Source organism: Myotis daubentonii, chromosome 20, assembly GCF_963259705.1.
Source record: "Myotis daubentonii chromosome 20, mMyoDau2.1, whole genome shotgun sequence".
Classification (NCBI taxonomy): domain Eukaryota; kingdom Metazoa; phylum Chordata; class Mammalia; order Chiroptera; family Vespertilionidae; genus Myotis; species Myotis daubentonii.
The window spans coordinates 5,155,896-5,183,171 of NC_081859.1; the positions used below are offsets into that span (position 1 = coordinate 5,155,896).

General features: G+C 43.5%; 1 protein-coding gene across 2 annotated transcripts in view; it reads left to right on the plus strand.

Annotated features, from left to right (window-relative positions):
* Positions 1-27,276, plus strand: part of RYR2 (ryanodine receptor 2) — a 193,241-nt gene that overhangs the window by 45,502 nt on the left and 120,463 nt on the right. For both annotated transcript variants that reach the window (XM_059677752.1, XM_059677753.1), the window contains exons 5-21: positions 342-416; positions 1,040-1,118; positions 3,881-3,993; positions 5,692-5,797; positions 6,412-6,508; positions 8,068-8,142; positions 10,435-10,591; positions 14,325-14,489; positions 15,680-15,801; positions 16,717-16,900; positions 17,717-17,852; positions 20,794-20,889; positions 21,230-21,348; positions 21,657-21,790; positions 23,192-23,433; positions 25,661-25,853; positions 26,267-26,483. In XM_059677752.1, the coding sequence (XP_059533735.1) occupies positions 342-416; positions 1,040-1,118; positions 3,881-3,993; positions 5,692-5,797; positions 6,412-6,508; positions 8,068-8,142; positions 10,435-10,591; positions 14,325-14,489; positions 15,680-15,801; positions 16,717-16,900; positions 17,717-17,852; positions 20,794-20,889; positions 21,230-21,348; positions 21,657-21,790; positions 23,192-23,433; positions 25,661-25,853; positions 26,267-26,483 (2,310 nt within the window). The remainder of the gene's footprint in view (positions 1-341; positions 417-1,039; positions 1,119-3,880; positions 3,994-5,691; positions 5,798-6,411; positions 6,509-8,067; positions 8,143-10,434; positions 10,592-14,324; positions 14,490-15,679; positions 15,802-16,716; positions 16,901-17,716; positions 17,853-20,793; positions 20,890-21,229; positions 21,349-21,656; positions 21,791-23,191; positions 23,434-25,660; positions 25,854-26,266; positions 26,484-27,276) is intronic.

A 27,276-nucleotide genomic window follows, 5' to 3' on the forward strand; every position in this document is an offset into this window, starting at 1 on the left:
GAACAAATGCTTAGTCCTTACGTGTGCCATCCCCTGAGTACAGTAGTGACCAAAGAGCCGAAGGTCCCTCCCGATGCAGCCCACATGCCGTGGGAAATAAGGACAGTAAATATCTGTGCTCAGTATCACCCGTCATGCCGAGTGTTTGCTCCCAGAGCCAGGGCATCTGCGCACCCACGGTGCAGGCCGCATGGAACCCGATAGTCCACGCAAGCATCTTCCCACCGCACGTGGTTGTCTGCAGTAGCTCTTACCTTTTCCTGGAGAACACGGGGACTTTTTATTGACTTCGCTAAGTTTTGGTTTTTCTTCTCTTGTCGACCCTGTCTTGTTCCTCGCAGACTGCTCAAGGGGGTGGTCACCGGACACTCCTCTACGGACACGCCATCCTGCTGCGCCACTCCAACAGCGGCATGGTGAGCAGCGCGTTCCCTCTCCGGTGGTCGGGAAAGTGAGGGCGCTGTGCCCTTTAAGATCTGTACCCTGCTTAGTCCTCCCACTTATAAGATGAGGAGTAGCTTGGGTGACCTGTAAGGTCCTTCAATTCTGTCATCGTATGACCCCTGTTTTTAGTATCTCACTTTTGATAGACCAGTTAAGTGTTAAGATTAAAATAAGAACCTTTTCTCATTCCTGGTGTTGTTTTAACAGTTTATTAAAGAATTAAAGTATTTTTACTGAAAGATAATATAAAAATCTGCCTGTGAGTTGCACTGTCACTTTTCACTGGCTTCCCTCCTTCCTGACTAGATGTCTCTCTCTTTCTCCACATCAGCTCCTTCTTGCACCCAGTCATCCACGTGACCCCTCGAGCCCTTCTCAGGCTGTGTCCCCTGGTTCACTACATACATGCGTTATACGTGCTTATGTCCACATTTCACTGCTCCTAGGAGGCCCTGCATGTGCTGTCCCCCTTACTGGGAAAACAGGGGCTTCGCCCAGAAGCACCCAGATTTCACTCTGATACCAGAGCGAGTCAGAATTGCACTGGGTGGGACTATAGCCGTGTAGTGACAGCTGCTGCTTCTGTGTCCTTTAGTACCTGTGCTGCCTGTCCACCTCCCGGTCTTCAACGGACAAGCTGGCCTTTGATGTTGGCTTGCAAGAGGACACAACAGGTGAGCCCTGCTGGCTTTGATCATACGTATTAATGTGCACTGGGTGGCTTGTGAAGTATTACTGCATGTCTTTATCATCTTCCATCTTAAAAATAATTTTAAGTCTAAAATGTAATATAACCAGTGTCCTCATCCAAGCAAAAAGGTAGAAAATGAGTCTTCTTCATGTCTCTGTCACAGGGCATTGAGCCACATATCTATCCAAACAGATGTATGTTTACGTATTTTTGAAACAAAAATGTATATATTGACACATTTATTCTTTTGGAGAATCAAGATAAGAGAACATAAGCTTTATTTGTGTTTTTGTTCTCAATGCTCTGACTCTACACTTCATATACAATTTGACTATTTTATCTTTTACAATAAGCATACCTGACTTTGGGAATTAAAAAATAAATAAAAGACCTAGTAGAGAAGAGAATGGAAGGAAATAGATCAACTCTTATCAAGTTGTTCCTTTCATGGGTGGGATCAAGCGGTCTTTCACACACTTGTTTTCTTTTTAAAATACTTTCCTATAGTCTAAATTTTTCACAGATTACAAATGGATTAAAATAAAGCTATATTTACCAACTTAAGTTTTTAATAGACGAACATATTGTCTTCTTCATGAAATTCCAAGAATCTCAGGCACCAAAAAGATAAATGTATTATTATTTCTATTTCATTTTATTTGGGCTCAGCCATTTCTCTGTATTTTTGCTAGGTTTTTTTTTAAGTTTTATCATTATAATTCTTTTACTTCACACAATTACATGAAACATTCAGTTCTCTCTTCCAAAAAAAGTGCAAGGCACACACAGTGTGTAAGTTGTTTCATACATTGAGACGACTACAAAACATCAGACAACAGGCAGCCCCTCTCCTGCCCCAGGTGCCTTATGCCCCTGTTCCCTGGAGCTCACTGCTGCTTCTTAGTTACTTATATTTACCGTTAGTCCTGTGTGGCCTTTATCAGAACTAAACTCACAGGCACATGATATGTCTTCCTCGTTTATTTTTTATTTTTATTTTTTTAAATATATTTTATTGATTTTTTACAGAGAGGAAGGGAGAGAGATAGAGAGTTAGAAACATCAATGAGAGAGAAACATCCATCAGCTGCCTCCTGCACACCTCCTACTGGAGATGTGCCTGCAACCAATGTACATGCCCTTGACCGGAATCGAACCTGGGACCTTTCAGTCTGAAGGCCGACGCTCTATCCACTGAGCCATACCGGTTACAGCTCTTCCTCGTTTATTGATGTATCCCCAGCTGCTAAAGCAATGATGGATCAGTAATGGGCGCTTTATAAATGTTTGAGTGAATGAATGAAAAATTCCTTACAACTCTAAAAATGTGAATTGAGTGAGTGAAGACCAGGAATTCTGCAAGATGACACTCAAGTAAGACTGTGGTTTGTGTGAGAAAAGCTGCTCAGAGCACAGATTACCTATTAACTGTAAGCACGCTTAAGAAATTCCCTGGCCTGTGTGGCCCAGTGGTTGAGCATCAACCTGTGAACCAGGTCATCACGGTTGGATTCCGTCAGGGCACATGCCCGGGTTGCAGGCTTGATCCCCAGTGTAGAACGTGCAGAGGGCAGCCGATCAGCGAGCCTCTCTCATCACTGATGTTTATCTTTCTCTCCCTTCCTCTCTGAAATCAATAAAAATATATTAAGAAAAGAAATAGCATTTGCTGATTCATTTACTCAGTTATGCAAAATGAATTTTTATCGAGTGCCCGAGCATTAAAAACAAAAATGCTAGCATCCGGGGAAACCCCGGTGAGCCAAACATGGAAGGCCCTGCTGTTATGGGACCTACATTCTGGCATTGGGGAATGAGAAAGAAGAAAAGTGTTATGGAAAATGAGAAAGCTGAGCAAAGGGAGAGAATGCAAACTATTAGATAACAAGTCACTAAAAATATTCTCATTTTTGGATGAGAATATTAGAATGTTTTGGATAGAATTTGCATTTATTTTTAAAAGGAAGTATGACCAGACTGAGGAATTGTGTGCTAGTTTGTGTCTTAGGTCACAGCAGTGAAGAATGAAGAATGGGCGGTGGGCATGTAGCTCCTGAGGCTTATGTGTGGCTCGTTCCAGGAGGAATTATTTGATTACACCCAGCTATTTTTATAATGCGCTCTTATATAATGGGGTTCTCTTTTATGTTACACTTAGGTTAATAGAAACAAACACATTTTTTAAATCACAAAATATATTAAGGCACAGGATAGTAAAATTTAGATAACAGTTGTGCCCATTTTAAATCAGCATCCCCCAGAAAGTAAATAGTTATAATGTCACATCATAAAACTCCAAGTCCTTCTGAAAACCAACTGGCGAAAACTAAATGTCATCAGAGTAACATGAACAGTGTACTGTACACCATATGCTTTTGTAAAGAATGAAGTCAGGTCGGCACGACCGGTGAATTTCACCTTATGTAGCATAAAGATCATTTTTAACCAATTCTTAATAGGGGGAAAGACACCAAACTTCCAAACTGTCACACCCAGTTCTATGACAAGCTGTATGTTTCCATGTGTCTTATCCTAAGCTAATTGGCCTACTTCTTTTTATTTTGATGGCCTAAGAGATTAAGTTGCATTATAATTCAAATTCCTGAAGGAGTGAACAGAACAGATTTCTGTTAAGGAGACTGACTGTGAAGACTTCTTTTACTTCCCTCTTTAATGTGGAGTCACCCGCGAAGCACGTGGATTTTGCACTAAGAGGCTGCTCTGTGTTGCTCGCCCCTCCTGCAGGCGAGGCATGCTGGTGGACCATACACCCCGCCTCCAAGCAGCGGTCCGAGGGAGAGAAGGTGCGCGTTGGCGATGACCTCATCTTAGTGAGTGTGTCCTCCGAAAGGTACCTGGTAAGTGTGGAGAGTAGGGCATGGACTTGCTGAGATGATGCATGAAGGTCAATAAAACAGCCTCTTTAAAGTGTAGATTGCAAATTATCCAGGAGACTTGCTTAGAAACAAGCCTGTACCTCTATTTGATGAGAGAGCAGTAACTCCCCAGGTAGGGGAAGGGGGTGACCCGCAGTTGTGTGGCTCAGTAGGTGCGTTTGGACAGGCTCCTGGTGTGCCCTGCCCTGGGTGCCCCCCTCCGTATGCCCCATCCTGCCCTGTTCTGACTCTGATGCCTCTTCCTGGACTCTGTCACTGACACACTGCACACAGTCCGATCAGGAATTCAGAACTGGTACTCTTCTGCACCCGGCGAGAGGGCTGCATTAATGAGGTTGTGACCACTGATTTGGATATTTATGAAAGAAAATTCTTATGTGAGAAATACTTGCCACATTAAGAGAAACAAATAAAATAAAAACAAGTTGAGGTCTCCTTGACATTGTTTCAAAGAGTAGAGGGTAACAGTGGGAAAATGAAAAAATGTTTATGTTTAATCATTGAAGGCATTTTTTATTTTGTGGTAAGGCCAATATATATTTAATTGAACTTACTAGTATTTAGTGAATTGTATTTTTGCTGAAGAATAATCATTTGCAGAAGTTTGCAGTTTGAAATCAATGGAAGTGTGAGAGATTCCAGTGCAAAATATTATTATGATATTTAGAAAGGTTATTTTCCATCAGCCTGGTTTCCATTTTGTTTAAGAGTGACATGCCTATTTTTGCTGGTGCCTCGAGAATAGCATATTCAGGTGAGAGACCCCGTGGGTGTGAAGACCCATGAGCTCCCCAGCATGACGGTCTTGCTGCAACTTCATGCCCCTCATCCAGCTGGGAGGGTTGGTTTCCGGGCAAGTTCAGGTACGATGGGATCTTTGAAAGCTGAGGCTGTCATCTGTCACAAGCATTGGAGAAGTGATGTTTGCTGAGATGACCCCAAGAACACAGTGTCTGTCTGCAATTCTAGCGGAGCCAGGTGGTAAAATAACCGAGACCATCTGCTGTAAAATTCTAGAGTGGTTTCATAATTTTTCCTTTCTTTTAGTTTCAGAACTCATATATTATGGCTCTTAAAATATTAAATACGATATTTTACACATTTTAATTTTTAAGAAGGAAATCTGAAATTTGCACTATCTGAATTTTGGAGAAAATGTGTTTGTCTTGGCTTTAGATACCTATTAGAAAACATCACCATCGAATGGCTATTGTGTCAAGTTGCAGATAAAAGTTCATAACCTCATAAAACTAAGACATTGGTTCTATAGATTTCACCTGCATCGTTATAAAAAGACACTGCAGTGTGATAGGTAGACAACTTATAATTCTAATGATAAGTACCCACTATCTGTATAACTTTGTTCATCAGTAGGCCTTAAAACAAAATAGTCTGCTTTAATAAATCAATTTATTTTAGTGTATTCATTTGTTTTCTGATTAGTGGCTTAAGTTAGTAACTCTTAGGATGAAGATGGGAAATACCTAAAGACAAATAGAAACTAATCTTTTTCTACCGGCCTCTTCGTTTTGAGTGGCAGGGCTGACATAGACGCTCCGTGTGCGCAGTTCCAGTCTGTGTTGGGTGTGAGTGGGCAGAAGCATGTGTGTGCTGAGCCCGCCGCAGCCAGGCGAAGCCTCTTTGCGTCCCTCTCCGCAGCACCTGTCCTATGGCAGCGGCAGCGGCAGCCTGCACGTGGACGCCGCTTTCCAGCTGACGCTCTGGAGCGTGGCCCCCATCAGCTCAGGAAGTGAGGCGGCCCAAGGTACACCCCTCTTCAGGGAGGGCTCGTCCACGACGCAAGGTGTCTGTGACCCTGAGCTGGCTCTTAGCCAGAGCTTGTGTCAGACTATTCTGTAAATTAGGTGATGACACCCAACATTCTCGTTTAAATTGCTACTTGTACGCTGTGGTCAGCTTCAGTTTATCTTGTGGCTTTCTGTGCTGGCTTCCTGGGGGCTGCTGCCCCGGGGTATTGCTCAGTTAGGCAGATGTCCAGGTTTCCCATCTTCTGGGGCGGGTGCCTTGGAGGGGGGTCCCCAAAATGCCTGTGCGTCAGGGTTTCCGGGACATCTGTGTTTGTTCTGATTACTGTCACCTGCACAGGTTCAAGTCTGAGCCTATCCCTGCATGTATGTTTAAGAGAGGACTTTACGGGGTTGAGGTGGTATTTCCAGTGGGAATGTCACTCACTCTGGGGCTCTGAGGCTCAGGCCCAACAGCAGCAGGCAGGTGGAACCATCCCTCTCTGAGATGTGGCCAGGAGAGCAAGCCTTGCTAGACTCCTGGTTCTCTAAGAACATAGAAGATTGGACCAGGTGAACTGTCCAGCTACCACTTAGCATGACAGCTGAGCTAGACCGAGTTTCCTCCTCACAGGGTACCTGATTGGCGGCGACGTCCTGAGGTTGCTGCACGGACACATGGACGAGTGCCTCACCGTCCCCTCCGGGGAGCATGGGGAGGAGCAGCGGAGGTGGGTGAGCCTGGCGCCCCAAGCCTTGATTTTCTTGCCTTGACATAATTTTTTAAATTAAGGAAATGCCTGTTCAGGCCGTTAGCATAAGAGAAAGTGGGCCTCTAACGTTCATCTGTCCCCTGAATGACCCATTTGTTGGCCTCCTTTGCAATTTTTCCTCGTGTTACGTTTTTATTACCTATCAGCGGAATCGCTGAAAAAATTAAAACATGGAAGAAGCATCGCATTAAACTGAGTGGGAGGAGTGAACACATTAAACAATCTACTTAAAACTTCATTAAATGTTCATTGGTTCTGATTAATTCTTTTTCTGGAACATTTAGTCTCGAATTCAGTTTCAAAATCAGATTTCTCAAATTGTACAAAAGTTGACGACCTTTTTTTATTACCCCCATTTGCTGCCATAGATAATAGAACTGACCACGTTCCTCATATTTTATGTGATTATAATACCTCTCTCATGTTAATATTATTTGGCATTAGACTGAGATTGATGTAGTCCAGATCTCTGGGGAAAGTGCACAAATAATACAAAAACAAAAATATTTAAGATGATTTGAATGCTCTGCTTTGCCTCATGAATTCTCAGATGAATCTGATAAGGTTAATACATAAACAAGGGATCACTGTGAGAGCAGGTGTCGTCTGGATGATTTATTACATGTTTTAGTTTTGAAAGGACATTTCTCATAATATTAACATACATATTTTGGTAACTTATTTAATAAATACTTGTTTCTGTAATTTACAGAAAGATACAGGGAACATTTAGGAAGTTAATGATCATCAACTGGCTCTTGAGAGCAGAGGGCTGTGTGGAGATAGAAGGCCCAGGGGGCAGGAGGTAGTGAGGACTCCGAGGTGCTGCATGGGCTCTGGCTTCCGTGAAAGGTGGCATGCGTTGGCCCAGAGATCAGTTTGGATGTTGTGGATGATGACTTAGCGCCACTGACAAACAGTTATCACGAGGGCTTTGGCGTTTGGGTACGTGTGAAGTACCCTCAAATAAATGTTTCTGCTTTGGGGGTGTGTGCAACTTCTTGCTTATATTTTTGGTGATATTTATACTTTTCTATTATCACCTTTTCAAATTGTTATACTAAAATATTAGAATGTGTTATACTAAAATATTAGAATGTGTTAAGTATCTAGAACAAACTTGAAAACTTTAAATATGAATGTGTTTAAATAATAATATATTAAACTACACCTATAGTTATAGCTGAGTACTTTTAAGGACCTGAATTAAATGAATCAGGTGAGTATATTCACGGGGGGGAGATGGGGGAGGGGGAGTTGGAGAGGGAATGAATGGGATTAGAGGAGAAAATGATGAGGCACGTGTTTACCTTGAATGTTTATTTAGGGCAGACTTAATGTGGGTCACTGTTAGTATTTTTGGTTATTTTTATTTCCGGCTCTATTGTCTTCTCCAAAAAGTATGGCTTTAACTGTTTATGCAAAGGCTTTCCATTTGCTTTTCTCTTTTAATTAGCTTGAAAAATAAAGTCCAAGAATGAAACATGTTAAAATTGGGCTTCTTTTTTTGAAAACAGAACTGTTCATTATGAAGGTGGTGCCGTGTCTGTCCACGCCCGGTCCCTGTGGAGACTGGAGACGCTGAGAGTTGCGTGAGTAGCGCCTCTGAATGCAGCCCACGTGCCACTTTCCCAGTGCGCTCGGCTGGGCACCGGCAAACGCAGCGCTGACAGCGGCAGGCTCTCTTCCCTTTCCCCTTCCTGCCCGTTAGTTATCCTTCATGAGCCCCAGTTCACCAGGTGGTAGGTAGGTCAGCCGCTTTTGTCTTCAGCCTCATTGGTTTTGTAGCATCTTCTCATCTGGTCAGTGCATCTCCCGGCACAAAATGCTGCTGGGAGCCCTTGAGATAGGTTTGGAGACAAGCCTGTTGCTCACTTCAGTCCTGGCAAGCTCTGGACTGAACCTTTTGGAAGTACCTGTGAGACGGAGGAGACCTGAACGTGAAACAGGGCACTAGACCATTCCTGGCAGTCTCTGTGTTTACTCACAAATAAAAGCCGAGTCAGCAAAGAGGATGGTACTATGAAGCCACTGTGCATATATTAGAGAAATAAGTTATATATATATTTGTGTGTGTGTGTGTATTTTTTCCTAGTGATTTAAAAAAGCTGTTCAGAGATTGACTTTTAGTTCCTTTAAATAAAATGCAATGTTGATAATAAAAGTATAATTTTGAACTATTTTTAATAGACTTAAAATAAATTTTAAAAAGGATTATAAGGTTCTGTCCTTTGCCTCAAAAGCAGTAAGTTTTTAAAGTATTTGTTCTCTATTATATTTTAAGGAAATTGTTGCTTTAGGTTTGCAGACTCCATGATGGGTGTAAGGAACAATCTTAGTATAGAATAGCTATCTTTGTAGACGTACTGTTTTGAGGTTGATGCTTACCTAATGATGATTTCAGTAATTTAGTGCTCTTCAGTTGCTTTTGCTTATCTATCCCAGACAATAATTTTGAAAATTTTTGTATATCCTTGAACGTGGTAAGGTATGACATAGGACTTTTTATTACTTTAAATATATGCACAGAATATAGCTTACAGTGTATTATAAGTAATTGTCTCTATGAATAGATTCATGTAAAAATGAACTTATCATAATATCGTGGTACTGTTAATTTTCAGTGCTAATATCACAAGTCAAAAAACCAGTTTAGCAAAACAGCATAAATATCACTTACCGTTTACTAAAATAGAAAAATTTTCAAAAAATACTCTTAATTAGTAGACCACAATAGTTTTTAATGACTCTATTTTAAAACAAATTTGTTAATTGATAAAAATCATATTGAAAGCCTCCACAGCTCTGCTGTCTATATGACTCATGATGTAGTGATGACTGTGTGCATACTTTTTAGAGTTTATCTCTTATCTTTTTAAAGCACCCGACAGCATTCCCTTCATGCTTTGCTTCCAACTCGCAACTTTGCCATCACTGTTTCCTTGTGATTTTATATGCAAGGGAATTCTTTTCCGCTCAGTTATGTTTAGTTTTTACTTATTTGATTGTCAGCATGTTTCTTATCCATGATGAGGGGCTGTCCTTGCTTTGCAAAGAGCCACTTAAGTGTCATGCATCTGCGAGGCTTGTCCCCCTCTGCTCACAGCAGTCCGAGGTCTGCCTATGTTGTCTCAGCAGCGCACAGTCCTGGGGAAGCGGGAGTGGCACATAACCGGATTTTCCTTTCTACCTTTTCTGAAAGTCATTACTTTTAGCAGATTTTAATGATCATAACTTTGCTTTTTATCTTTTCTATAACCTTAGTTTATATTTTCTGTTTATTATATTTTCTTTTTTATCCTTTTGACCTTTTATAGTTCTCATATTTTTTTTATTCATTGGTTTTTAATGAGATAATTGTTCTTCATTATTAAACTTATACCATAGGGATATATTTCTTTTTTCAGGTAAATATATGCTTTAGTTTAATTTATGTATATAGATTATAATTCATCATAATTAAGCATTGACCGTACCACTAATTTGCAAGTCTGTGCAAATCCAACAAAAGTTTTTAACTAGTAAACTCTAAAGTATCATTTAAATTTATCATTTCTGTATCTGTGACTAATGAGGAGAGGTGAACTTGGAGCACAAGGAGTAGGGTTAGTGCGGATGGTGTCACATTGAGAGTCAGAAGATCTAGAGTGAAATTTCACTTCTGCTTGCTAGTGCCTATGTAACGTTGAATGTTACATGATCATCTGAATTACTATTTTGTTATGTGTGAACTGACATTAATACCACCAGCCTCACGGGCTCTGAGACCATTCAGTAAGACGGTACATGCAGAGCACCTTCCATCATTGCTGACACGTACAGGTGACTTGCTGTTTCCCTGTGGCTGTGGCTGCTGTTGGATCGAGTCTGACCTGTCTCTGCAGGTGGAGTGGGAGCCACATACGGTGGGGCCAGCCTTTCCGACTGCGGCACGTCACAACGGGAAAGTACCTGAGTCTCATGGAAGACAAGAACCTTCTCCTCATGGACAAAGAGAAAGCCGATGTGAAGTCTACGGCCTTCACCTTCCGCTCCTCCAAGGTGAGCGGGACAGTAGTGCTGGGTCTCCTGTAAGTAGACCCACCACGTTTCCTTCGGATACTGGTGAGTGAAAAAAAAGCTAGTTGTAATGACAAAATTTTATAGTTTTGATTTAAATAAATCTGTGTTTGTACATTTTTATATGCTTGATAGGGGAGGACTGCTCTAAGATTTTAACTTTGGATATTTCAGAAAGATCAAAATAGAAGGTGTGTGGGAACACGAATGCAGGAAAACTTTTGTTTAACTTCGAAAAAGTCCATCTCCGGATTATTTTGCCTGTTACAATGGCCATATTTCTTTGTTACAAAAAATCAATTAAGGAAAAAACAACCACTGCATTGACGCTCTTGGACATGTTTTGTGCACATGTTTTACTTGTTTCTTTGATGAATCCTAGAACTAGACATACTGGCTCAAAAGCTGTGAATATTTTCAAACACTCTGAATAAAAGTTCTTGCCCAAAGCAGTAGCCTTTGAAACATTTTTTTCTCCAAATATCTCTCCTAATATGCACTTGGAGAATGGGGGCTGTTTCTGGATTTGGGCCATTCTGTAATGTCGTAGCTTACACAGGAAGTACAGAGACCGGGGATCCCAGCACCACTTTTTTCTTTTAAATGCTCACCAGAGGAATGAAGGTATTTTTTCCACTTATTTTTATTTTTATTTTTTTAGAGAGAGTGGAAAGGAGGGAGGGAGGGGCAGGGGAGAGAGAGAAACATTGATGCGACAGAGCTACATCAACAGGTTGCCTCCCGCATGCACCCTGGGGTGGGGATTGGACCTGCAATCCAAGTATGTGCCCGTGGCTGGGAATCGAACCAGTGGCTCTCCGGTGCACAGGCCAACACTCTAACCACTGAGAAACCTTGGCCAGGGGCCAGCATCACTTTTTAATGAAGTCTTCAGTTTCTCTGAGTCTGGTCTCCTGCCTGGCACTCACGTTTGGGGAACTGCTGTCTTAAGCAGGTTGTTACTGACTTGCTGCCAAACACACTCCACTCGTTTAACTCACAGTGAGAACTGCACGTGGTAACGTGGTTGAGAAAAGAGAAGGTGAAACAGAAGGCCAAGGAAACATTTTAATTTGAAAATCACAGTAGAATTCTGATTTTAAAATAATGGCCAATTAGGTAATTATAATTTTTTTCCAGGAGATAGAGTCTTTTTATTGCTTTCTAAAATTATTTATTTTAAGGGTAGATCTTGCCAATCACATATGTATTATATTTCCCCAAGATGTAATTTTTTAGTCTAAAATATGCTTCTTTGGGGGATTTCCTCCAGTTTTCCTTCTCCCATGCGCCACAAATAGAAACGTGCTGCTATTGAAGTGATGAAATCAGACTCAAACAAGACTGCCAATGAGATCACAGGATTATGGAACAAATGAAAAAATAGAACAAAATCATTTTTAGGACATAGTTTTTAGTATGCTATTTTTGTTTGGGATTTTTATTCTTGGTTGAAAAATATTTTAAATGCTTAAAACACACACATGAAAATAAGAGTACCAGTTAATTTATGGGCCAAATAATGTGCAAAGTATCTTATATGTATTATCTCATTTAATTCTAGTTCAATCCTATGAAGCTTAGATACTATTTTTTAAAATTTATTTTTTAATCCTCACCCGAAGATATTTTTCCATTGATTTTTAGAGCAAGTGAAGAGAGAGTGAGAGACAGAGAGAAACACATTGATTGGTTGCCTCCTGCATGTGTCCCGACCAGGGCCCGGGCTGGGAGGAGCCCGCAACAGAGGTACATGCCCTTGACTGGAATCGAACTTGAGACCCTTTGGTCTGCAGGCCGACGCTCTACCCACTGAGCCAAACTGACTAGGGCTTAGATACTATTTTTAATCTTAATTATACAGATGAGGAAACTGAAGCAGGTTAGGTGGCATATCCAAACTTTGAGCCTAAGTAGTAAATCTAAAGCCTTCTTTAATAACAGAATTAAAGATTTAAAATAATAATAGCAGACAGGGAAGATATGTTGTTTACCTGTGATCAGATGAGCACACCTATTGTAGTTGTTTAGTGATGACTAAATATCTAAAAGATGAAAGTAAAATGAAGAACATGTATATTTTTTATCAAAATAAGTATACAAAATTATCATTGTAGATACATTTTTATTTAATCAGGATTAAATTCAAATGAGATTTTTGCAGTAACCTTTTATCAAGGGGTGCTGATAGTATAATAGAAAATAAGACCAGCTGTGGTTTTTATAGAAGATATGGAAATTCAATGATAGTTTTTATGCTGATCCTTTTATAAAATACGTTTTTACTTATTTTTTAGAGAGAGAAGAAGGGAGAGGGATAGAAACATCAATGTGAGAGAAACATCAATTGGCTGCCTTCTGCACGCCCCCTATTGGGGATTGATCAAGCCTGCAACCGGGAGTGGAACCAGTGACCTCTTGTCCTGGTGCATGGGACAAAGCTCAATCGACTGAGCCACACAGGCCAGGCTATGCTGATCCTTTCTAATGGCAATAGACAAGAGAGTGGGCTCATTGAAACCTCCAGTGGTGACGATGAGGTGTATCAGTCAGAGCCAATATGAATTACTAAGTTACTCAGTTTGTTATGCGGATTTGTTTTTTAAGATCACGGGAGCTGGTGAAGTTAGCCAATAGTGCAAGTGGTGTGAAAAGGAAGGACATGATGTGAGAGAGAAGTCGATTGGTTGCCTCCCACATGCGCCCTGACCAGGGCTGGGGATCGAGCCTGCAACCCAGGTACGTGCCCTTGACTGGAATCGAACCCAGGACGCTGCAGTCTGCGGGCCGATGCTCTATCCACTGAGCCAAACCAGCTAGGGCAAGGTGTGGGTTTCTGTGTTATAAGATTTGTATATTGCACCGTGTGCCCACACCCAAAGTCAAATCTCCTGTCACCATATTTTAGGCTCCCTTCACCCCCTCTCCCCCTTCCCTCTGGCAACTGCCACACTGCTGTTTGTGTCCACGAGACAAGTTGGAAATTGCATTATGGGAAATTGAGTTACAGTCGTTTTGAATAGTTCTAAAGAAAGCATTAACATCCTTGCTAACATAATCACCATTATCATCATCGTTTACATAGCCAAAATAGTAAAAATTTAAGTTTATTTTATCCTAGATACTGTGCTGAAATATTTACAGGCATTATCTCATGTTTTCTGATATTTTTGTTAGCTTTACATGCATTATCTCATGTTTTCTGGTATGGTTATTAGCTTTATAGCTGGAAAAACTGAGGCTTAAACAGCTTTGTTTAACTTTTCTAAGATCACAGAGGTAGCAAGTGTCAGAGACTGAACTCAAAACCAGATTTCCTGTCCCACAAACCTATGCTGTTAAGTACAAATAAAGAAAAAAATAATCGGGAAAGAATATGAAGCCTGCTCATTTGAATATGAAAAGAATATGAAAACTGCTCATTTTAAGATATCCCATTTGGAGTTTGTCATTGGCCAATATAAAGTTTTTTTTTTTTATGGCTAAAATAATTGTCTATCAGTGTGAGTTATTCAAGAATACGTTATTTATTTTTATAATTTTCTACTCAAATCTTCAGTAGTGGTTGAACTGCTAGACTAAAATATTTGACTGTTATTTCAGGGGACTTCAGAGGGCTGAATTTTTCAAGGAACATATTTACAACAAGGCAAAGTTCTTTCAAGATAAAGTTGTATTTTAAAAACTTGATTATCTCATTTTCCTCTCTCCTTAGGAAAAATTGGATGCAGGGGTGAGAAAAGAAGTCGATGGCATGGGAACCTCTGAGATCAAGTATGGAGACTCGGTCTGCTACATACAGCACGTGAACACAGGCCTGTGGCTGACTTACCAGGCTGTGGACGTGAAGTCTGTGAGGATGGGAGCCATACAGCGCAAGGTAAGAGGCGAGAGAAACCCCATCTCGCAGTCATCTCTTATGGCTAAAATACACAAACACAAGGCAAGAAGAGGTAGCTAACACTCTCAGCCACCTGCTGACATTCATTCTCAACATGCATGTTCCATTTTGCATTGCTTTCTAGATAGTTTATAATGTTAGTTCTCCTTACTAATCTTCACTCAGTACACCTGTTTAGATGATAACTATCTTCTGAAAGTGCTGAACGAAGGAAGCTGGGCACCAGCGGCTGCCCATTTTGTGGTTCCATTTATATATAGAACCCAAGTGACCTTTGCTGTTAAAAGTGAGAAGATGGGGACCATTGTGGAGGGCAGGGCAGGAAGGGAGCTCAGGGTGGATGTGGAGGTGCTATGACCTTCTCTTCCTGCTCCGAGTGTTCACAGTATGCTCACTTCCTGAGAACCATTCAACTGTCCACTTAAGGTTTCTGCAGTTGTCTCTTCTCATGTGGTACTCTCATAGTAAGCTTAAAAAAAACACCTAACAAGAACTAACAACATAAAAACGCAGTTTTATTTTTTATTTTTTTTAAAAATATATTTTATTGATGTTTTACAGAGAGGAAGGGAGATAGAGAGTGAGAAACATCGATGAGAGAGAAACATCGATCAGCTGCCTCCTGCACATCTCCTACTGGGGATGTGCCCGCAACCCAGGTACATGCCCTTGACCGGAATCGAACCTGGGACCTTTCAGTCCACAGGCCGACGCTCTATCCACTGAGCCAAACCGGTTTCGGCAAAAATGCAGTTTTAAAGAACCTAGATGCCTTAGGAGCATTGCTGAGCACAATTCATTACCTGTCTGCTCAACTCACTGTGCCTGCTGAAGCTGAATGGTTTCCTCTGCTGCTTCCCTCAGAGGGTTAGACTTGGAGCAGTCACTGAACATGATGTGTGAAGATATTCTGGGGTTTGTTTTGTTCAACTCAGTACAATAACAGATTAATTCTTTAAAACAGTGACTAAATGCCTAGGTGGTCCAGGGACCTTTGCATATTATTTTACCTCAAACTTTAGGGTAAAGCTTTAAAATCATCAACAGTTTACAGTCCCCTCCACCTGTCTTGGTTCTGCGGACTGCTATGGCCTCTTTGAGTGCGCACCTTCTTAGTCCCGTTGGGAAGGGAGGTGTTGGAGTGATGGCGGTCCGTGTGCTTCCCGCAGGCCATCATGCATCACGAAGGCCACATGGACGACGGCATAAACTTGTCCAGGTCGCAGCACGAAGAGTCGCGGACAGCGCGGGTCATCCGGAGCACCGTCTTCCTTTTCAACAGGTTTATAAGGTACATGTCATGTCCTTCGTTGTGGTGGCTGTTTGACATTGTACCTCAATTTCCTGATTGAATCTGCAAGTAAATAATTCTAAAGTATACTATGGTGGTCAGTCTCAAAGTTTTGAGTTTAAAACTCAGAATCTCGGGAAGCTCAACAAATCCACACACTTACATGCCAATAATATGTTTTCCTTCAAAGGCTAGGAAATGCAGCATGATGCCATTTTAAAATTTAATTTTAAATACATTTCTTTCAGGTAATAGGAAAGCATTTAACATATTGTTTCCTGGTTAATAAGTGGAATTTCCGAGTTAACATAATTAGAATATCTTTTTAAACAGAATGGCAGTGAGTATCAGCAGCTCACAGCTCCTCCCCCCAAACCAAACACAATGGAACGAGAAAGTGTCAAAATTATCAGTTCGGGGCTTGGCATCCTGAAACTCGAGCATCTAGTGCTTCATAATGAAAATCAGTTGGTTTCTGAGTATTGGTCCTCTAGGCCGTTCCAGCTTTTCTCTAGATAAATTTCTCTCAGTACTGGTGTTTTTTATGTAACATTATGTATACATGAAGGAATATACAGTTTTTCATTTGAATATATTAATTATTGCTTGAGTTTCTCCTAGGAAGTAATTGAATGGTTCTATTTCTAATGGCAGGTAAGTTCCACTTCCTAAGCAGGCATTTACTATTGCTTCTCCTTAGTTTGCAAATGTAGATACTGTATTTGAGTCATTTGTGAGTTAATTTGGTTCAGCATGATAAGAGATGAGTTTGACTATATTATAAATAAGTATATTTGTGATTCAAATATTGTTTGCCTTTTACAGTGGTATTGGGAGAGAGGGTAAAGCTTTATGAACTAAAATCCTACATAAAATTGTGAGTCACCTATGAGAGCAATGGTGCTCTTCATTTAGGGGCCTGGATGCTCTGGGCAGGAAGGCGAAGGTGCCCCCAGTGGACTTGCCCATCGAGTCGGTCAGCCTGAGCCTGCGGGACCTGATCAGCTACCTGCACCCGCCGGCCGAGCACCTGGAGCACGAGGACAGGCAGAACCGGCTGCGGGCCCTGAAGAACCGGCAGAACCTCTTCCAGGAGGAGGTGAGCTGCTCCCAGCGCAAGTCCTTTCCACCCTCCTCCTGGGAAACCGGTCCTCCGTGGGGACTCTACTTGACACCTTGCACTTAGCGATCAGAGCAGCAGGCGCACGGTACTGGCTGCAGGAACCCGGCCTTGGAGAGCGGCGATGGTTGTCATTTCTGCCAGTGTCTAGGGAACTCCTCTCCTCACCGCCCCTGGCAAAGGACCGTGTGTTACTATCTCCTCAGCCTTCGCTTCACGTTGGTCATTCACTGCACTCTTCTTGCTTCGTGTTACTTATGTCAAAACAGGCTCTTCAGGTGTCTAAGTGAATGCAGGTTCTTCCAGCTCCTGGGAGCTGCCCCAGGAGCACAGGGAGCTTGTGTTGGGACAGAGGCTGCCCAGGAGAGGGTCACTCGGCAAAGTACCAGGCCCCTACCAGGACACAGCGACCCCACTGCTTTCTTTTGCTCATATTGAGTTTCCGTGTATGGTTTTATTTCACGAAAGTTCTGCTGCCAAAAGAGCGGAAGTGCCATAATTTACAGACAGAATAGTAGCAGGACCACATGGGAGGGTCCAAATGCCAGGACCGGCTGTCCTAGAGCCTCAGCAAGGGCCCCCAAGCTGAACTATCGATCGGCCACTAGGCAAGCAGCCCTCATTCCATTTTGTTTGTCATGCAGGTGTTGCTGCTTGTCCTGCGAATAAGGGACCTCAGTTTTCTTAACGACTGAGAGGCTCACCATCAGCCAGGCTTTCCATTTTTGAAACCACTTTGCATTTCGGGTGTGAGCAGACCCGATGTTTCTGACGGCGGTTTCTCTGTCCTCGCAGGGGATGATCAGCCTCGTGCTCCAGTGCGTGGACCGGCTGCACGTCTACAGCAGCGCCGCCCACTTTGCCGAGGTCGCTGGCAGAGAGGCGGGGGAGTCCTGGAAGTCCATTCTGAATTCCCTGTATGAGTTGCTGGGTAAGAAGGATGGCTGGGTTTTCAAGGCAACTGCTGTGTCTATTGAAAATGATCACAGGGCACTCACAGCCGTTTTAGTTCTTGCTTCCTATTGAAGCTGTTAGTTTTTACCCGAGCTGCACTGCGTGCAGTGATGCTTGCTGTTGAATCATCTCGGTGAAGCGTGGCCAGAGCTGTGGCTTTGCCTCTGGTAAAGGTCCAGGGTGTGTTTGTGGGTGGGGGCCTCTGGGTGATGAGCCTCAGATATTGGCTTTGGCTTCTGAAGAGAGTCCCACAAAGCCCGTTACCCACTCTCCCCCTGTCAGGGATCTCCCAGCCCCTTCCTCTCACCGTTCTGGGACCTGCCTGGGAGGGTCCAGGGACACTTGAGGAACAGTAGGTGACACAGGCCATGGTTTACACTGCATTCCTCGTGGCCCTGTGCAGACACAGGGCTGCATCGCTTTTGGTCCGGGTGATTACTGCAGCTTCTGCCGTCGCTTGTCAAGGGTCTGAGATTTTGCCCTTCCCAAGGGCGGCCATGGGCTTGCAAAACAGGGCATCTGCAGTGGGTGGGAAGCAGTGTCTCTCGCAGCATCCAGACCAGCTTCTGTCTGCCCTGCCCTCCGAGGGGTCAGCCGCCTCCAGGGCTGGCTCCCCTGGACGGCCTTGGTGGCTGCAGTCAGCGCTCAGCGCCGGAAGTGGCCTCTCGGACATGGAGAAGTGGCAGGGCTGCCCTTGGAAATGCTCTCGAAGAAGGAGCCTGCTGTTCCACTCATCAGCCCAGATGGTGTCCGTGCCCTTCCTGACCTGCTCACTCTGGCAGGATGCCCGGCTTTGTCTGATCCCGGCTTTGACCCACCCTGGGAACCGGGCCACGCCTTGGCCTGCCTGCCAGACAGGTGCGATTCCAGAGAAGGCAGGGAGCAAGCTCAGGTGTCCACTTCAAATGTCCATCATATAATAGACACACACATTGAAGAGACTCCCATGAGGTGGCCTTTGGTAGCAGAGCAGACGTGGCCTAGAGCCCTCCCCCTCACAGCCACGGGTCTGTGACTCCTTCCCCGTTATGTCCTTCCTTGAAAAACAGAATTGGAAGATCAAGATAGAAACACGAGTTCTCGCTGATTGTGGATGCTGTGGCCCTCCTCCATGTCCAAGTTCATGGACTAAGACGGCTCAAGGCTCCCTGTGTGTCTGTGCTTCCTGGGGGTTATCTGGTCACTTCCATGCTCCTTCCTTGTCACCTGTGTTTTTCTAGGGACAGACATCTTGACCACGGACCATCGCCTCCTCACAGGTGCACACACACTGCCGTGCTGATGGAGCAGCTGTGATTTTATAACAGGATTTATGACCCTTTCCCTGCCTAGCTCCGTCCATCTTCCCTCCTGTTTGGAATAAGAAAACCCCCCTTTCCACACATGGAGAGCAGCTCCGTGCTCACTGCGTTCCTCACGGTCTCCTTCCTCTCCCAGGCACGAACAGGATGTATTTCCCTCAAGGGCAGCTCATATTCTCGAGAAAGACTCTAAAATACAGTTTCTCCATGCTCTGCATGTACTTATTTTGAGCTTATACACTTACATCACCAAACTGGAATCATACTATCAACATTCCTTTATGGCCTGTTTTCCTGCCGTCTGCACCGTGGGCAGTTTTTTGCGGGAACTGTGAACTTGCGTCAGTTCTGGTGGCTGTACGTGCCCACTGAGAGATGCGTCGTCATCACAGTCCACCTCAGTGAGTCCCAGTGTTTGGCTGTTATAAACAGTGATGAACTTCCTTGTATTTCTCTGATATTTCCCCATAACTTTAGAAACTCACTTAAGTGACTTCTTAATTAATTTGCTGAGTTATAATTCACACAGTCCGTTTATCTGTGAAACACCCAGTGCACACGCACATGCACACAGACACACACTCATAACTTCAGTAGGAATTGTTTCACTGAGTTTTTGGTGGGAATATATACATTTTGGAGGGTATGGAGATATTAACAGATTTCTAACACATTTCTGTCTCAATGGAGGAATAAGCCCAGCTTGACTAATGTTGCTAACGTATTTCTGAATATGATTTGTAAATCCCACTTTTGTAAAAGAGTTTTGGATTTATATCTGAAAGGGTTCCCTCTGGCTTCCTGTTAGCATTGATGCCACAGCTGACTGTGTGGGAAAGACAGTAGAGGGCGTCCTTAGTTACCAGATGTATTTTGGAAGAATTGAATGACTTTGAAACATGGAAAGTTTTCCATTGAGTATACACATTGGGCTGAAAGAGATCTTAAAGGTCACACTGCAGTTTCATAAAAGACGGGTTCTTTGTCAGAGTACAGAGACCATGAGGTTAAGCAAAGTGAGAAGAGGTGGCTTTACTGCCGGGGTTCTCGGGTCCTTGAAATGCATGTGAGCCTCCAAATAGGAAGAAGAGATACAGGGAACAGGTTTGCAGAGTGACTGCCTATTGGCTCCCCTCCCCCCATATCATCTAACTCATCTCTCTGCTGTCTGTTACAGTTACTAGTTGTCTCCCATATTCGGTGCTGCGTTTATTTTCAGGAAAACTGATGTGCTCTTAACTTCTTCATTATTTGGGTGAGGAAATTGAGCTCTAGAGAAATTCAATAACTTAGTCTCAAGGCTAATTAAAAGCAATGAGTATTCGATCCCAAGTGAGAGAACTCCCAGGACACTGACTTCTCCATTATCCTTCATTGTCAGCTCCCAATGTGAATGTTACCTCCTCAAAGTAATCCCTTCTAGTGAGCGCCGGTGGCCCCTTCCCTGCTACCAGCTCTGTGCTTTTTCTGGCGTCTCCATTGTGTGTGTGTATTTGTGTTGCTTTAGAGATAAAGGAGAGGTATTTTCTTCTTGACCCAACATTTTCGAGCCACTATTACTGGTCGCGTTTGGAACTAGGAAATCACACAAATGAGAAATCCTTCTTTATTTTTCAGCGGCTCTAATTAGAGGAAATCGTAAAAACTGTGCCCAGTTTTCTGGCTCCCTCGACTGGCTGGTCAGCCGACTGGAAAGACTGGAAGCTTCTTCTGGTACGTGTCCCGGTACCTCCTCGGATGGGATATGATTCTCCTACTTTATGTCCTTTAAGACATGAAAACACACTCGGAGGTTCAGCGCAATAGAAATGTTTTCCTTTCGGTAGGCCACGTGTTTACTGACTGATGCCAGTGTCAGTACTGTTTTGGTTATTTCTGAAAAGCAGTCTGACCTTATCTGGCTCATTTGCATTTATAAAGACCGAGCCCTGAAAGCGCCATGGGACCAGATCCCGCCTTTCCCCACTCAAGAACTCCTCACTTACGGACAAGGGGAGACGTTAATCGTTGCGGACAAGTCACTCTTACATTTTCTCGTTCTTTTTTATCTTAGGTATTCTTGAAGTTTTGCACTGTGTGTTAGTAGAAAGTCCAGAAGCTCTAAATATTATCAAAGAAGGGCATATTAAATCCATTATTTCACTTTTAGACAAGCATGGAAGAAATCACAAGGTAAGGGAGCCCTGTAATGGCCAAAATGAATTCGGGAATCATTTTAAACATATTTTTAAAATGAGATAACTTTAAAAAGGTGTGTCAGGTGTTGCATTACATAGCCAGGTAATATCGTTCAGTGTTTATTCCCAGCGTCAGTGGGAGAAGAGTGATCTCAGGTGTGTATGGAGGACGATGGTTAGGTGACTGGCCACAGCGCGGTCCTGTTGACGTGACTGGAGGAAATGTGTTTCTATCGGTGCCATTGCTGCTGACACTTGGTCTGAAAGGGATTGGAGTCAGCTGACAGCGATTTCTCTGCGCAGGTTCTGGACGTCTTGTGCTCTCTCTGCGTTTGCCACGGGGTGGCAGTCCGTTCCAACCAGCATCTCATCTGTGACAATCTCCTGCCAGGAAGGGACCTGTTACTGCAGACACGCCTGGTGAACCACGTCAGCAGGTCCGTTCAGACAGACAGTGTCTCCAGATTGGTGGCCCACCCAAGGAATTCATGTGCTAGCTCTGCAGCTGAGACCTCTGGTGGTCTCTTCATTTTATTGGGCTTAAAAATCAATTTCCTTAGTTAATAGCAGTATAGGAATGTTTTCTACCAATCAGATGGCATAATAAGAATAGATGACCTGAGCGAAATACGCATTTATCACAGGCCAACGTGTTGTTGGGTTACCACTGACTCTCGGGAGCAGGCTAACAGCAATAGAGGAAATAGCTGGACAGAATCCTACTTTATGTCTTAACATACAACTAAAAGCACTGCCCTTCGATACCAGCTTTGAAGTGTTCACCAAGGATAATCAAAATATTGAATTAGAATGTCCAAAATGTAGTAAGTTCCACAAATAACCAATAAAACTACATTTGCAGGTAGATCTACCTTCCAAGGTATCGAGCATTGAGTGCTGGGTGCCAGCTGCTATGCTGAGCACTTCCCTTGCACTCTGCCCTGTCTGTGTGTGTTCCAGGTGCTGGCATCCACAATTTATAGATGAATTAAAATATGGGAACTGGACAGGAACTCAGGTCTCACTCCAGAGACTGAGCTTGTCCTTATGCAAAATAGTAACAGTGATAATAATAAAAGTACACCTTATGGTTAAGACATTACCTGTGGTATAGTCAGAACTGTGATGCTGTGAATCTAGCCACTCCAGGGAATACTACTTCACTGTTTTAAACAAAAATGTGTGGATTTGGTGTTAGACTTGATACTGTGTTTTTAAAACAGGATTGACTTAAGACGTCCTTCATGGTTCTCTGTAGAATAGACTTACTGTTAATGAGGGTGCTTCCTGGACCTTCTCTGACTCCTGGTGGTAATATAGGGCACAAGACCCCTCATGAAATGCAGTTAAATACAGCTAACTAGCGACTCCTCAGTTCCCAGGGAGGCACAGAGAACAACCAGGCTGGTTGGTCACCTTGTTCCTTCACGAACAGCGTGGCCTGCCTCAGCCTCGTACTGCAGCTAACACAGAGCTTAGGAAGATGTCTCCATGTCCTGAGTTAATACAGCGCAGCTAATTCTAAAGGTCAGCTACACTGCGCAACTCATCTTAAACATGGTTAATGAAATAAAACATGCTGATGAGCAGTTGAGACTAATGTTAGCCCCTGAGTGACGTTGCCAGGGAACCTGGCAGCAAGCGCCGTTCCCTGAGCCTTATCCGGGAGGCGGGCGTCGCTGTGCGTCTCCCTGACTGTCTTGGTGATGCTGCAGCAGTTAAGGAAATGTGTGTTTAGCATCTTTGAAGAGCAGGATGAATGTTCGGAATAGTGAGACGTCAATTTAGACAGTGAAAGGTTGGCTCAGATGTTCTTGTGTGTGTTCTCTCTGATACAGCATGAGGCCCAACATTTTCCTGGGCGTCAGCGAAGGCTCTGCGCAGTATAAGAAGTGGTACTATGAACTGATGGTGGACCACACAGAGCCCTTCGTGACGGCCGAAGCCACCCACCTGCGCGTGGGCTGGGCGTCCACGGAAGGGTACTCTCCCTACCCCGGAGGGGGCGAGGAGTGGGGCGGGAACGGCGTTGGAGACGACCTCTTTTCCTATGGATTTGATGGCCTGCACCTCTGGGCAGGTGAGTGCTGTCGTTTGCTTTCACAGTGTTTTGGAAGGAAACCTTTGTCCTTGCTGCCCATTTCTGAAAGCAATTGATGCTTCTATTTGATCCATTTATTATTCAGAACTTTAACATTGAAATGATGAATGAGAGTGGTAAGTAAAGGCAAAATCACTAGGGAAAAAAGAAAACTTAGCATTATAGTACATTTTCGAAGGACTATATTATTTATAAAAAATGTACAGTCACCCCCCTTATCAACTGGGTATGTGTTCATGACTCCCAGGGGATGCCTGAAACCACGGATAGTACTGAACCCCTATATAAACTATAGTTCTCCTATACAAACAACCTTTTCACTTAAAGGAAGCACTTTGTGGCTTCTCTTTGGAAGATCCGAATTGCCAGCCTCCCTACTCTTGCGCTTTAGGACCCTGATCAAGTCAATAAGGGTGACGTGGACACAGTGCTGCCATATCACCACAGTTGGCAGGAGACGGCTGGTGACTGATGGCGGGGAGTGCATATAGCATAGAGACGCTGGGCACAGGGATGGTTTTTTTCCTGGTTGGGAAAGAGTGGATGGCTTGGGATTTTATCACGGTGCTCAGAGTAGCACAGCATTTAAAACTTATGATTGTTTATGTCTGGAATTTTCCATTTATTATTTTCAGGCACTGGTTTACCCTTTTTAACTGAAACTATGGAAAGTGGAATTTAAGACAAAGGGAGACTTCTGTATTTAAAAAGTAGCATTTTGATTCATGAATCAATTGCAAAAACCTTATTTGTTTCCTGCTTATTTTAATTGGTATGTGGAAGCTTTAGCTTCCCATAGAAAAAGGACCAAACACAATCCCTGGAAAATGGTTGGAAAAAATAAATTAAGGTCACTTCCTGGTAGATAATTCAACCTCAGGGATCTGTGATTTATAACCTAGATTGTGAGGAATTAGTTTATGTCACATGGCACTTTGTTTCAGAAATGTGGGGCTGTTTACAAATAAGTATATAGTTCATTTCACCAGCTACCAACTCTCAGCTTTGCTGGTTGAGTATATTATTAACAAGGATATCTATATCTATATCTATATCTATATCTATATCTATATCTATATCTATATCTATATCTATATCTATATCTATATCTATATCATCTATATCTATCTATCTAATTGCCGGGAGCCGGTCCATCCTTGCTGTTTCAAGGGACCTGGCATATATGGCATACTTTTCTTTATATGTTTGCTCACCTTCTTGGCGTTGTGTTTTAACCAAGGTCACCTCTCCTAGAAAGGTTGAATCCCCAGGTAGGGATTTTCCCCTGAAGTTAGGGAGGGAATAAAACCCCTCAACTAAGTGCCAGGCGGGTAATTAATCCCTTTAACTATGAACAATCATGCTTAAACTACATAATCTTTTCTCCCTGGAATGGAGATAAGAAACGCCCTAACCTTTGTAATAGAGATTGATAGGATTGAATCAACTGGTATAAATACAGTTGTAACAAGACAGAAAGACTCAGAACTCAGGAGACAGAATTCAGAAGACAGAACCTACACGGAGCCTAGAGACAGAAGAACTTCGCTGGCGAGAGCATGCCGGAGGATCCTGGAGAGGGACTGGCCTCGGAGCCTAGAGACAGAGCCTAGCGGGAGAACATGGCAAGGGATCCTGGACTGAACCTGACTACAGAGATTGGCAGGAGAACCTGACTGGAACCTGGACACTGAACCTGACTGGAGAGCCTGGACAGAACCTGGCTGGAGAACCTAGCGAGGGAACATGGCTACAGAACCTTGCTGGAGATCCGAAGCAGAACCTCTCTGGAGATCCGGGCTGGAGATCCTGGCTAGGCTGCTGATCAACTGAACGCTGTCTCCGTGACATTCCTTCTTCGCCGACTCCGTCCACACCTTTGGGACCCCTGGACCCGCTGGGGTTGGACCCCGGCATCTAATAGTCTGTTCTCTAATTTATGAAAAGGATGTGCTTTGGTTGGCACCATTTAAAAGTTTATCTCTTGATTATGTAGAAGTTCCATTTCATAACATGGCATAGCTTCTGAAAAAAACAACAACAATTTTTTGACAAAGGATTTAAGGTATAATATTATATGTGTCCCAGCTTCTATTCTGTTCTTGTGCTGTGCACTGATATGTCACTGCCGCTCAGACCTCTGCCTTCGGCTCGGAAGGCGATTCTCTGAGATAAACTCACGTTCCCTTCCCTCGTGTCCTCACAGGCTGTATCGCCAGCACCGTGAGCTCGCCAAACCAGCACCTGCTGAGGACCGATGACGTCATCAGCTGCTGTTTAGATCTGAGTGCCCCAAGCATCTCATTCCGAATTAACGGACAGCCTGTTCAGGGGATGTTTGAGAACTTCAACATCGATGGCCTCTTCTTTCCTGTTGTTAGTTTCTCTGCAGGAATCAAGTTAGTATGTCTGTGCTGTGGTCTGTTTCCCTCCTGCTCACACTTCCACAGGACACTGCACTGCCGTCACCTGCTCCCCTAGCGTCTGCCACTCAGGGTCGTCCCTCCCACGGCACCTGCCTGTTCTTACAGGAAGGGGCTCGAGTCACCCCAGAGGGGGTCTGGGAGGCTGGGGCTTTGTCCACATAGCCATGCACTAACTCCCCCAAACCAGTGTCCTGAAATACTTCAAGTCCTTTTTTTTTATTTCCTAAGGGGAAATGGACAACATTGTGTAAAAAATACCACTTAATTTCTTCTATTTAGTTTCCTTAGTTTTCTTTAGTAAGTTTTTTTTGGGTTTTTGACTAAGGATGAGAAATAAGGTTACATTTTTCTTCAGCAAATGGAAATATCATGTATGTCCTTTTCAGGGTACGCTTTCTGCTTGGAGGAAGACACGGAGAATTTAAATTCCTTCCCCCACCGGGCTATGCTCCTTGTTACGAAGCTGTGCTGCCAAAAGAAAAGCTGAAAGTGGAACACAGCCGCGAGTACAAGCAAGAGAGAACTTACACCCGGGACCTGCTGGGCCCCACAGTTGCCCTGACCCAAGCTGCCTTCACGCCGGTCCCCGTGGACACCAGCCAGGTACCCGCCAGCCTGCTGGCACCGTCTGTGCTGCGGTCATTCTGATGTGCAGGGCTCTCAACTCCTGACTGCCACCCACAGGAATGCATGTTTTCAGTAATATGATTTATATGTGCGATTGAAGCAAGTTTCATAAAATAATGCTGAACTTTACCATGTTGACGTATCTATTTTCTCTTCTACTCGGTTTTATTTTTATGGGTGGTCCTAAGCCATTACGTTGCTTTTATAACACAGTGAAGGTCACAGCCTTAGGTAGCCCATACTAACTTTAGAGAGCACTTCCTACGTAGGGTAGACGTAGAGTTTTTGTTTCTTCTCCCATCTAGATACACTTACTATTTTGAAACGACTTAACTGACATTTATCTTGGGTAGAGATTCAAGTCATGGGCTCTACAGTCGAAATTCCTGGGATCCGATGCTACTCTGGGACCTTGAGGACCTGGGTAACCCCCATTGCTCTGGGGAGAGGAGGCGGTGAGAGCTGCTCCCTGCAGACCCTGGCTCATCTGGGCATGACCAGGTGCTGCTCTGCTTGTTGAAGGACTAGTTGTGGGTGACACAACACCTCACCTTGAAAATCATTTTGTATTTTTTATAGAAAAGTTATTAAACTTACTCTTTATAAAGATTCTATTTGGAAATCACTGACAATAAAGAGGTAAGAGGAAACAGATCACTGCAGTCAGATATTTACTGGCTCATGGAGCCAGTGCACCGTCTGGGCAGAGTGGCCATCATCCAGTCTGTGGATGAGGCCACGACAGGGTGAGGACTTTGTGTGATTCTCC